At 40.1% G+C, this 13453-nt stretch overlaps 1 protein-coding gene across 1 annotated transcript in view; it reads left to right on the top strand.

Annotated features, from left to right (window-relative positions):
* MAGI2 (membrane associated guanylate kinase, WW and PDZ domain containing 2) overlaps positions 1-9387 on the top strand; it is a 553326-nt gene extending 543939 nt beyond the window's left edge. Inside the window, exon 23 of the mRNA XM_019474581.1 lies at positions 8588-9387. Within this exon, the coding sequence (XP_019330126.1) occupies positions 8588-9387 (800 nt within the window). The remainder of the gene's footprint in view (positions 1-8587) is intronic.
* Positions 9388-13453: the final 4066 nt, after the last annotated feature.

The following is a 13453-nucleotide window of genomic DNA, read 5'->3' as shown; positions in this document are numbered from 1 at the left end:
TCCAGCATGGCTCTGGAAGAGAATTGCTGAGGTTTATGCACCTTCTACTCTACTGCCTGACCACACAGAAAAAAAAACAACTTTCTTTACTGAAGGGATGAGGTTCTTTTACCTGAGTAGCTCTGATCTGATCAGATATGTGAGATGCTCAGCACTTCAAAAAGGGTACCAAACCACCTGAAGGACCTAGTGAATGACAATGAGCGGTTAGAGCAACATCACTCAAGACTAGCACTTAGGCTGTCCATAGACTTACTGATGCAGAGGAGCTTGCTGTGGAGGATAAAAGCACTGAACAGGCTGCAGCTTTTCATTTCAGCTTTTCACAGTATTAGCGAGTAATTCTGTAACATTTATGCAGATACATTAACTTGATTCAAGGAAAAATCAAATTTACCAAGTTCACTCAGATTAGTGGTCATGATCATTGGTTTAAATATTTAATGGATAGGACTGTTTACTAGATCCATATCTATTGAACAGGCTAAAATGGGTCTTGGAATGAGTGATAAACTGTGTATTCATAATCATCTGGCCTTAAGATTCACAGCCAGAAGACTATTACAGTAAATTAGTAAATTGATTTACTAAATTAATTTACCTGTTTCAGGTCTGAAATATAACTGTTTGTAAGTGTGGCTCTTGATTATTTTTCCTTCTCCCATTCTGCACGTTAGGTAGTTTTTTCTTGCATAGAAAAATTATCTTTTTTTATTCTTGCTATTGTAAGAGCAGTGTTAAAAATATCTCGGTCCTGTTGAAAGGTGTGACTGATGTTGGAGAGAGCCAAATGATGCAGTGCTTAGGCATTATTACAAAATCACACTGAATTGCTTATGGATGTGATTTATATTTAAGGGGTGAGCAACGGCAGGGCAACCAGGAGAGGGCTAAAGTTAGATGCAGCACCCAAAGGTCATCCACGTCCTGGAGACAATCCAGTCCACCTGCTCTCCAGGGCAGAAACCCTGAGTGTTTCTGAATTCATCAGTTATCTCCTGTATTAGCCTGAAAGGTCTCAGACCACTTACCTGCAGTGACCCATGCTCGCTAAAAAGGGCCTGGTGTGGGGTGATGGGTGTACACCTCCGTGTCCATCCATTCAGCTTTGATCCACAGCCTCCGAAAGGGCTTCCCAGAAGGAGGTCCCCAACATTGGTTGTGTACACATTCAACAGAAGAGCAGACATCTATTTCCAAAGGTCTTCTGAGACACCTCTCTCTCTCTGACTCTGTAAGGCAATTAAATTATTATCTCAAGCGATTAGGACAGTAAAATACTGGTGAAGCAGTGCCATAATTAAATAACTAACTCAGGGAAAGGGATTTGCTGAGGATGCACTGGGTATAATGTAGGATCAGAAAAAGTGCAGAATAAGAACAGGAACTCTCGAAGTCAGATCAATCACTTGCATGTTTCTTTGTTAGCCATCTTTAAAGAATACGTTACATAAAAAATTGAAAAGTGCTTTCATCCATAGCGCTTTCTACAGCTTAAAGCCAACACAAATCAATGTGTGTGACTTTCTTATTTCAAGAAAACGTTCAGCATTTTTCTAAAGGGTTTTTTAAATTTTTTCCTCACAGTATGCAGTTTTGTCCTCTCTGCACCAAGTTTGAATTTTCCTTCTCTCTGTTCCCTTAGTTCCCTTAGCTCCAAAAACAAACAGTGTAATCTCCTGAGCTTCTGCAGATTTGGTCTTCCAAGCGTAACTAACAATCTGCTCTTTCTGAAGTGTGTTTCAATAATTCTCAAATTAGATCTCTGAACATGAAAGCACTTTTTCTAACCAACCTCCATGCAGAGTACAGAAATGGTGATGAAAGTGAATTTTACCTGATTTGAGATCATTCAAATTCTCATCAGATGGCCCTTGCAAGGACTCTATGAACACCATCTCTGCTGTAAAAATATTTGGGGCATCTTCCATTTAATATCTAGGTAAAGTATACAGTGCAAGATGAGTATAATGAACCCAAAGGAACTAAATTGTTGCTTATCAGTAATGATTAGTAACATGAAAAGAAGTAGGGCATCAGACTATAAATGGCACTGGGAAGTGAATAAAGCAGGGAGTAGAGCTTCCTGGTGTTGGAATAGGTCAATGACTGAATTTTCTGCATGTAAAATTAAACATTTTAAGTTTACAGAGGAGATAAAACTATTCCTCATCTACCCTACATTTACAATCACATCTCTTCAGTTATTGTGGACATCTGCAGAAGCCATGCCACCGACAGCTCCCAGTAGTAGATGCACCCCCTCTTCCAATATTAGACCAGTGATGAAAATAAAAATGCACAATGACTTTGGTGACAGAGAGACTAGGCCTGACATTGTTTCATACTCCAAACATCAGTCTTTCTTAAAGAATCATTCTACTTTTCTGAAAACGCCAAGCACAAAATTCAGAAGTAAAAGATGTAGGGACTCAGATGCATGTTTGTTTTCCCGTAATCTTTCATGACTTTGTTAACTCACTCTGGTTACCCTGACCCACCATCCTCAACCTTTGCAAAAAAAAATGTGCAAAGCCAAAAATGAAATTACTAGAAAACAGAAAAATTCCACTCTTAAGCAAAGTTATATTTACAAGCTACTATAAACATTCAGAGTCACAATGACATTACATATACAGGCAAGCAGTATAATGAATGTGGTTACATTAAGATAGCAAGAAATTAGATTAGGTTTTCATTGCATCAGAAACAAGACTTCACAATACCAAACAGATCACTTAACTGCATGTGTAGGAAAGGATAAGTAGTTCATATGCCAAAATAACTGAGTATAACCTGGATTTATTTTTGTAAATTTATATGGCATGTATGTCATTTTTGTACATAGAATCAACATTTTGTACCCATAGCACACTGCCATCATAGCTTTAAAAAAAATTGTAAGGGCAATGCTAATGATGAAAAGGCTATCCCGCCTGGATGTGCCCATGGTGACTGACCAAACGAAGAACTGTATCACAGCAGAAGATGCCTAAATCCATTGATGTTTATTTCCAGAGCTGTTGGTGTTGAGGGTTTTGAACGTGGATAAGAGCAGTGGAAGGGGAGCCAAGCAAAGTGTAATTTTAAGCCAAGCAAAGTGTAATTTGTGAGAAAACATTTGCATAGCACTATTGAATAATAAACAAGAAGTGCAAGTTTATAGCCAGAAGTATGGGGAGCCTGTAAGGTGGGGGCAGACCCCATTGCCACTCACTTTCCGGGAGAGGCTGGGGGAAAGGGTGACACATCATGTCATGTTTACATGAGACTGACAGCTGGACAGAAGGTACCAAGAGCTTTTCTAACCATCAAAACCTCAGAGAATCATTTATTTCAGGAGACAAAGGGTGCTGTATGTCTGGGTTGTGGAAGCTCCAGGATGAAAGATTAAAGATTCTTTAAATATTCTGAAATATCCCTCCTGAGGGAGCGTTAAAGACAAGCTGCAGGAGACCAATGCAATCAGGAACATCACAGACATGTCAAGCTATAATGAGAAAGAGCCAAATGCATTCCTGGTGTAACACTGCCAACATTAGTGGATACTCACCAGGGGACCTTTTATCCCATTTGCATTATTAGCAGCATCTGTAAGAACTGTTTGCCACCTTCTGGCAATACATAATTTCAGACAAAAAGTGGGGGAAAAAAATAAAGCACCGTATTTTTTATTTAATCAAAAACTCTTTGATTCCCTAGGAAAATAATTCTGGGAAGATACGAAAACAGCTGCTTAGACATTTCAGGAAATATTTCATTCAGACCACTGAAATCATTCAAAGCTTTCTTAATATTACTATTAAATATAAAATAAATTAATATTACTATTTTATGATTTATTTTATCTGATGAAAAATCCCACATTCTTGATAAACTATCGAGCAATTATTTAAAGTATTTTGATGCAAAAGGAGAACCTAGTAACAAATCCGAGGTCTAATCTTTCTTGACCTGAGATCTTGGCAGAGCAGATAAGCACAGCAAGACTAGACCTGGCAGAATCTTAGAAGGGCAACCTGTAAAAAAACATAAGTATTGCAGGAAATTAAATAAACTTATCAGTAGGCTGAGCTCTTTCCTCTGACTTAGTACCCAGGCAATGCTCAGAAAGTAAGACAGGCACACCTCTCTACTCCATTAGCAGTAAAGCCAGGTTTCTTTTGCTAGCGATTCAGATGTAAGCCATCAGCAAGCACTGGATCCAGGCAGAAGACTAGGCTTTAGTTAAGAGAGAAGCAAGTAGATACGTGAGAGTAGTACCCTCATTTCCACTCCATTGAACGTGTGTAAGCTGATGTAGCAAAGCAAACAATTCATGTATATGGCAGTTCTACCTCCAACAAAAAAGCCTCTAGACAGAAAACTTCTGCTCCGGATGTTTTCCCCTTGTCACTCTTCCTCCAAAATGGCTGTGTTCATCTCCTACTTGTCCTCCTACACACTCAAGTTTTGTGTCTGTGGTGTCTCTTACTCAGTTAGCAATTTACTCCTTGCCTGGGAGTTATGCAAAACAGGTCATAGGTGAGTCATTCTTACACATCCCATGGAGAAGTGCCGCCAACCTCCATGACAGTAGCTTGTGGAAACTAAAAGCCACCCAGAAAACACCTACTAAATTACACCAAATCAAATGCCATCACAGTGACAGATTATAGTGCTGCTTCCAGCTCATTTATCTTGTCTAAATTAGTAGGTCAAGGGAGATTTTCTCCCTTCAGAGAAGGGAGGAAGGCATCTATTAGCCTTCAGTGAGATGTATACCTTTGAAAAGCAATTTCTCCCACAGTAAGGATGATATCCATAGTGACAAAGTCAGAAACAAATTTAAAACTGCATCGTCCCTAAATCTCTCCAGCAGTTTCAACCGAATGCGATATCCTTCACTTCTGCTTGTAAGTTGTTTGGGCATTAATACTTCCTGCTCTATTAAACAAATACTGTCTTCAGTTCCTCCCAGAGGTGAAGGGAGAAAAAAGTAAAATCATTGCTCTGTCTCTGATTTAGTATGTTTGCAAAATGTTTTGAGATATTTTGGAATAACAGACAGTAAAAGTAGGTTATATTCACACTTAACACATAGGTTTTATATACATCTTAAAAACTACAGAAAAAAATATTTATTCAGAAATATTAATAAATCTCTCCAAAGTGCAGCTATAACCTCAGAATAAGCATAAAGAGAAATCATTAGTTTAGTTGCTCTACAGAATAAAATTTTGCATTTTTCTCCTGTTTATATTTGTTATGGAAAAGCATTCATTTTAGTGCTGGTTGAACAAGTCCAAATGAACCCTTATGGCTTGAACACAGCTCTTTAAACGACTTTTCTTTTGAGCAACAAATTGCTTACATTACTGCACTTTGCCCTACTCTAGTCAATTTGATATTTTCCCATAATGTTCAAACATTGGAGGAAAGTCAGTTAGAATACCCTCACATCAGTATTCTCCTCACTAGCCAGTGACATATTGCAACAATAGCTTGTTGACATTAACGTCTACCAAGGCTGAGGATGACTTTCTGCATAATTTCATTTCATTTGAAAGAAAAAGCAGGTTAGGTTGGGGTTTGGCTGTCTCAGATTGATGGTACTTAAACCATCAAAGTAGAAAGTCATTTTGTCAAGTTCTTACTTGCAAGTACTATATTGCCACAGAATATGAATGATAGTTTTATTTCATGGCAACTTTTTTCCCCCAGCCACTGGAAATACAGCCTATATAGGTGCTCGCCAGCAAGAAGGCCAGGCATGGTATTTTAAACAAACTGGAGCCAGTGGCCCACCTGGGGTTCTCCCACAGCCAAACGTCCCTTTAAGCTGTGGCTACAAGTCTTCTTGCTTAGTTGGCCAAGTTGTCTTTTTCCTAGGGTTTTCTGGGGGAGAGGCAGAAATCCGGTAATGCATATAATATTGCATGTCCTAGTTTATAGATATCTAGATTTATATAACATTACATGTAACAAATACGTTGATTCACTTTTGTTGAAGTAGGTTCTAACCCACTATTTCTCACTGCAACATTCAGTGGTTTTTCCCTCCCCTCCAAAAAAGAAAATATAAAAAAAAATGAAAATTGTCTAGGGGGACAGTCCCTTAATAAAGCAGTTCTCTCGTCTCTAGGGAATAAAACAGCAGGCCACTCACCCTCAGGTCTCCTCCCCTGAGTGTCCCACAAATAACTGGTATAATATTGCCTTTCGTGCCTCAGAGGAACCACAAGAGGTGTTTGCCACCCTGGTTTTGAATGGTGGCCACCTGGCTTGTTCTGGACAAGAAACAGCTGATTTAAGCATAGTGGCACATTTTGCACAGAGGCAATCTTGTTACCCGAAAGCATCTTATTTCTCCAGGCCATTTGATGTTTTTACTGGTGTGCAGCTGATACTTCCCAAAGTAACAAGCTATTTCTGTAACTTCAGATGCTCCCAGAGCCTTGCACAAGATCTGGTAATGGCCCACTGCTCTTCACTGCCACTCAGTGAAAAACATCATCTCATGGACAACTGGGAAAGAAGACTGTAGTTAAGTCAAATACGTTGGTCAGGCCAATGCTCGGCACCACCTCAACCCTGGGGAGATGTGACAATGCCATAAAAGGACAAACTTAATTTTCTAAGGCCCAAGGTGGCTTGTTTAGTGCTAGCTCAGGTACTTCGCTGGTGGACACAGGCAGCTTCATGCTGCTCGGCAGAGCCCTGGGATAGTTTTAGAGAACCAGGCAAAGTGACTCGGACCCCATGCATGGTCCCTAATTCAAGTGTCAACCAAAATGGGATCCCCTGGATTTCAGATCTAAAAAGAGCCGGGGTGGGGTCTGCACCTCCCCCGTCAGGCACAGCGCACGGTCCTGTACCAGGGGGGCGGCGCTGAAGAGCAGAAGTAAAGAAGAAGCCCATCAAAGCAGATGTTTTTTGTAGGCAAGCTCCTAAGAGCTGATCACTCTACATGCACGAGTCTTCCTTTCATTTTTTTCTTGCTCAAGTGCCAAGCAGGGAGCAGATGGTACATTACTCAGCCTTAACTGGAGGGTAAGAAAGTGTGATTTTAAAAAAAAAAAAAAATCAGTTGAGACCCTCAGCCCATTTAGATTCCCAGCTCAAAGTTTATTTGTCTTACACAGAACTTGTACTTTCTCCCCTCTCAAACGCTAATCCTCTCCACACATATGCTCATTATGCGAAAGCATATGACAAACACCATCTGGGAAAATAAATAACTCCTCAGCTAACCGCGCTGCTCCCTCCCTTTACATCACCCACCTCACTATTGTCTCTCCTATTTTTATCTGCAAGACAGCAATCACTCAATCAAGCTATTAACTTAAAAGTGCCATCCCAGTCAAGCAAGCTGCAGATCCCAGCCTGGGCAGTAAAATCCATTCCATTTTTCGAGATGATGTGCATCTTCATGACAATTTGAAGGCAGCTGTAGCACTGAGAAAAATAAATGTATCTTTTAAAGGACAGTTGACATCACTGAGAGATACTAGTCCTGACCCGTAGAAGTCCATGCTTGTTTTTCAGCTAGAAGGTTACATTTTTTCCCCCCATGAAATATGCAGCTCTTGCCATGAGTTCCATCTCGTTTCCATGGATCCCTGAGATAGTCCTTCATCTCTGACAGTTTATTGCTCATACCATTCAGAGCCAGGCAATGGTGCTAAATAGGGAATGACATTAGCCAAGTTCAGTGATTTCTCTAACCTCTATGTAGACGGGTAAGAATAAGAGTCGTGCTGTCATTAGTCATGATGGATTCGTTGTCTGCCAGAATGTTAATCAAAAGAAACCATGTATGCAAGAGAAAGGCATCTCAGAATATTCTGTTTTGCACCAATGGATTAGGAAAATCATCATGATTCAGCAAAGGAGATGTCTGTTTAGCTAAATTAAACAGGATCTGCACAATCCAACCATACTGTGTTGAGGCTAAGTAACCAGGAGAAATTCAAAATGCACAGCCAAGAGACTCAGCGGCTGATGCTGTGATATAAAGGCAGAGCTTTGTAAGTACCCTGTAAGAATTGTGGGGCCATAAACACTGCAGTATTACATCTGTTTAGAAAAAGTATGAGACAGAATTCAATGATGACCTTATTTGAGCTACAAATTCTTGTCAATTATTATATGCTTATGGGGACATGCTTAATAGATGGCAGAAAGTCCTTCTCGTTTGTCCTCAGAGACAGCGCTGATATTGCCCAGCTAAGAAATCCATTATACAGCTACAAAAGAGGCAATCTGATTTCACGAGCACATGCCTTTATTATTTTAAGAATAATTTAACATAGGCAGAGGAAAGCAGAATCTGTATGAAAAAAAGACCGGGGTTTCCAGCATTTGCAGTTACCAGCCCTGTGGTTCTTGTTTCTCCTGAACATTTTTTCGGGGGGCGGGGAGGGAGATTATTTTTGTTTTCCTCCCCATTGACTTCCCTGGGAGTTTCGCCTCACCTATGACATAGGAGTTTAAGTCTGGTATGTGGTTTTGGTGTCGATGTTGCTCAGAATATATATGTCTATGCAATACGCGCTCTGTGCTGCTGAATACGCCCTTAACTCCCTTCTCTTTGTTGTTACAACAGACGAACCAAACTCCTGGAGTGCTCCCTCTGCCACCTCCCCAGGTCTGCCGGAAGTAGCTCTTTCCCTCGACGACATAATCTCACCATTATCTTCATCACACATAGCCCCACCCTCTGACCCTTCTCACCAGATAAACCCAGAGTCAACATGGGATATCAAGAGGGAACACAATGTAAGGAAACCAAAGGAGCTTTCAGTGAATGGTCACAAAAAGAAAAGGTTAGGAGAACAAAGAGAAAGGTCAGCAAGTCCTAAAAAGGTAGACAGGTCAAAGCATGAAGAGGCTTCTTGGAAAGGATATTCAGAAGGCAAAAATAAGACCACTGATGGTGGCAGGCCCACCTCAGAAAACAAAGTGGTGGGACACAGCATAATGATCGAGGCTGGCGCGAGAGAGCACGTGTGTGCTGGAACCAGTGATGAACAGTTTGGGAGGCTGAGGAAGCCGGAAAGCAAGAGAGGAGGATCTCTTAGCAAAAAAGAAGATCACAAATCCAAAAATACCAGTGAGAAGAAGTCAGCTGCAGCATCCGACCATGTCAAGCTTGATACAGGTGCTACCAAGACGTACAGTAGCAACCGCTGCAGCTCGCCTGGAATTGATATGGACCACAGCCAGAGGGACCCTGACGGGAAACCCAGCGAGTTCCCCAGGAAGGGACATCTCCACTCCATTAGCACTCACAGCACCAACACCACAGTTCGAAAGGCAACGGTCTCCCCAGGGCCGTGGAAAATCCCTGGCTCAGATAAGCTACCTAGCGTCCTGAAGTCTGGTACTTCTGCCATGAGCAGATAAGCAAGGGACTGTTGCCCTCTAACTGTCTCAAACTGACGCAGAACATTCTTCTTAGTTTTTGTCTCACATTGGTTTGTTTTAATTTATTTTAACTATCACACATATACACAATGCATTGAGGAATGAAAACATTAGTGTGTAATTCCATGACAATGTGCACAGTATCTAATAAGTTCAAAAGCATATAGTCAACACGGAGATTTAAAATCGACCCTAAAGTCCCAGTTCCATTTTAGGGACTTTGGCAGCTATGGAAGAAACCAAAACAATATGAAGGACAGTACATCAGAGAAGGATAGTGCAGTGTAGCTTTAGCATTTTTTTTCCCACTGCATGAAGGACTTGGATTTCATTCAAACTTTATATCAAGAAACTGGAACAAGTTAGAGCAATCACAAACTGGAACATCGCCTTAAATAAAACTGCACGGAGCAAGCTGAAACCGAGAGAGGATCTTTTCATGGAGCTAAAATGTTGTAAATAAATTGTTCTCAACATATCTAGACAGGGGTTAAAGGGTTTCTTTGAAGCATCGTTTGGAACTGTACACCCATGACACATCTCCACTGTTAACACTTTGGGATAGTCCACGTGATACCCTGTAGCACAGTTCACTGGGCGCTACGGGAGGTGTGGGGAATCCAGTGGATTAGTTTCTGTGATACCATTTCTACTGCCATTTTTGTGAACAAACCATGTTTCTGTACATTGGAAAGGAGTTAGGGTGGAGTTGTATTTGCAAATTATTCTCAAAAGCGATTTATTACAGGTTGCCCAAATCCTGCGAGGTAGCACACAAACCAATTGGTCAGGCTCAAAACCCAGATGTCTGCAAGGCCCTTGCAATGAAAGGAAGAGTGCTACAGAGAAAAAGCTGCAGTTTCCTTAAGGAAAGGCCTTTCCCTCCTGCAGAAAACGAGAGCTTCACTTGTCAACAGTGCTATGTTTCATACCCATCTACATCTAGTTAGGACACTCTCAACTTTCATCCCCTCAGTTTGGCAGAGCAGGTGCCTCTAAGGCACATGTTAACAATAATTAGACTGGTTTCTGAAATACAGTTGTCAGTGTCCTCTTTCAGTAAATTCGATATATTTCCATTTTATCATTTCTTCCCTACCTCCATTTTTTTTTTGGTCTTTTTTGTTTTTATCTTTCTTGCTTGTCTGTTTTGAATTTCAAGCCTTAAGTGCCAGGTAAACATTCCAGTCTGCCTTCACAGGAAATAACTCCGAGTTCAGTCAATCAGTCATTATCTTGTTTCAAAAAGATGCGTGTGTGTCTGTGTAAGCGTGCATATGCTTACTTGTCTGTCAAAATTAAAACAAAATCCTGGGCAATAATGCATTGGTAATTAAAAAACAAATCATAAAGCTAAGTACTGTCGAAAAGTCATATTTAAAAACTAATGTTCTCTAGCAATCTTAGTTCCTCACATGCTCTGCTGAAAAATTAGATTGAGATTGGCTTTGTTCCAAGAAATCAGCACATTACTGTATGTCTCAAACATTGCACTGGACTGAGAAATTTATAGGCATGTTTCTTCCTGTCTGATTATTTGAAAAGCCTCAAGTCAAGGATTTTGCAGCTTTCAAACAAATTTTTTTAGAAAGAAAAGTCCATTTATAATTTCTAAAAAAGCACAAGTCCATGTAGCTGTTTATAAAACTCTTATTTAATGAAAAAAAAAAAATCTTTATCCCCTGAACTAGAATCCAATATAATTTGCCATTAATTTATTGAATCTGATTTTGGACAATGCTTCTGTAGTGTAGATGCACGTCCCAGTATCTTATTTTTATGTATAAAGAAAGCAAACAATGAAATCTGAAAAACAGTTGAGATTATGCTTGCATAAACTCTAATTTGCACAGTTCACAGCTACTCCTTGTGCAGTAATTGCTTTATGCGGCTGTAATCGATAACCTGTGAAGACAGCACATCATCTAAACCCCATTCCAAATAATATTTCTGTGTAGTGTTAGCTGTGAATTTACCCTGTACAGCTCTATCTCTATAAATATAATTCCATGTATTAATAGTCACAGAAAGGCTGTAAGTGAGCAACTATTTTTATGAAACGCACCACTATGGATAAATTAACTTTTACAGAAATCTTGTTTACTGTATGATATTCTAAACCACTGTCAAATAAAATATATATCCAAAAATCTTTTTTTTTTCAATTGTACATAGTCTGTGTTAATTTTGAGTGGCAGGCTTCAGTGTTACACCAAGAAATGATCCTTTACATGCATACAAGTAGAATTAATTAACTACTGCATTATAAAAAAGGGAACGCTCCATTTTGACTTCTTACTCCAAAGAGGGGTATAATTTATGAATATACATGTAGGTGACCAAACAAATTCCGTGTAGGCAAGTTAAGCTGTATGAAGCTACACAGGTGCAGAGAAATCTCCCCCTTGGTGGAGAAGCCTGAACTCTTATTCTCCTTCCAGTCCCAGGAGACACAGGACCGGGGTGGCCAGACTCCCAGCACTGAGAGACAACTTCTGAGCATACACCGTATATACAAAAGGCATCTGGCAGCTCTAACTAGCCCTAGAAAGGTTTGTTTACAAACTGAGTGAAGGAGGCATAATTTGATTTCCAGTTTACTTTACAGAAACAGTGTCTCAGAAAACATCATAAGTGTATAAAAATAATGGTAACAGGACAGCCTCTTCTGGGGCCTAATCCATCCCCCACTGAACAGAACAGAAAAAGGCTCCTTACCTTCAGTTAGGCAAAATAAATCACCAGTTTACAGACTGTAGGCGCTGTAAGATGTGCTGGCTGGAAAACTACCGATATTTTTCACACAAATATGATGGCTTTTAAAATAAATATTTCCTTTTTCCTTACTATATCATTTACTTCAAGAAATAATAATTTGCCTTCATACACCCTGAGTCAGTTTCTGCAGAGCCTCGTTTTTCAGAAGATTAATGTTCCACATAAAAAATTTCAACCAGCTGAACTAATAACATCATTTTTCATTACAATAAACACATAACAAATTTGAAACATCTTTAATACTGAAAAAATATTTGCTGCTTTTTAAATAACCACCATTTTCATGGTTGGAAATCTGAGTATGGGCCTGATTCAGACCCAGAGGTATCACAGGGAAGTGTGCTGAAGCCATATAGCCTCACCCAGTCTAACTTTCTCTGTTAATAATATGTCCTTTCTCCTTTAAACATAGTAGTACAGCATTTGCATTGCATTGCCATTCTTATGACCCCTTTTTATCTACTTTTTCATACCTATGCAATAACACAGGAAATTGGATATTTATTTTGAGGCAGATTCGCTGCTCCAAACTCCAAAGAATCGGTGTAAGTAAGCTTGCCTGCATGTGATCAGCAATGCACATTTGGAGAGGAGTTTTGGTAAAACCTCATAGGTATATGTTCGTGCATATACCTTTTCTTAATCAGTGGCAAATGTTGGCTCTGGGGCTCGCTCTTTCTCCAGGTATTTCTCTGCTCAGTAGCTTTAGGAAGTCCACACAGACTGCAGAGCCTGGAAGAGCAGATCTTCAAACAAGTTTAATAAAAAATCCAGAAAATTTAACAACTTCCACAAGGTCTCGCCAAAGATGTCATCTTTTCTTCCAGAAAGCTCCTGGACTGACAGCACTCTTCATTTAGGTGCAACAGAGCACAGGCTGCACTGGTTTCACTACGCTACCCTCCCCTAAACAGGAGGGACATTTGTAGCCCATATATCTACCTACTCCATGGCCTCGGTGGTAAGACTGCCAAGAATTTAGCACCAGTGTGGATAGCTGTCTGCTAGGAATTGACGCAGAAATTCAAGCATGGCCCCATTTCTTCCCTGATATTTTTTGTCTCCCGTCTGAATGTGCGGCCAACAACCATTGCCAAGAATTTCTCATCTCCATCAAAGATCAGCTTCAGTCTGATTTGCACCATATCTGCTGAATATGAACATCTCATGCTTAGCCTCCTCTACATCGCAGGTGCCCTCAGCACCACCAGATCTATCCTGAGTCTCTTCTCTTCCTTCGCAGCTCCCCACTTCTCTTGTTGTTCAT

This window comes from Aptenodytes forsteri, unplaced genomic scaffold (genome assembly GCF_000699145.1).
Source record: "Aptenodytes forsteri isolate BGI_AS27 unplaced genomic scaffold, ASM69914v1 Scaffold137, whole genome shotgun sequence".
Classification (NCBI taxonomy): Eukaryota; Metazoa; Chordata; class Aves; order Sphenisciformes; family Spheniscidae; genus Aptenodytes; species Aptenodytes forsteri.
The sequence above is the reverse complement of the archived record's forward strand: the minus strand, read 5'-3'. Positions and strand labels throughout refer to the sequence as shown.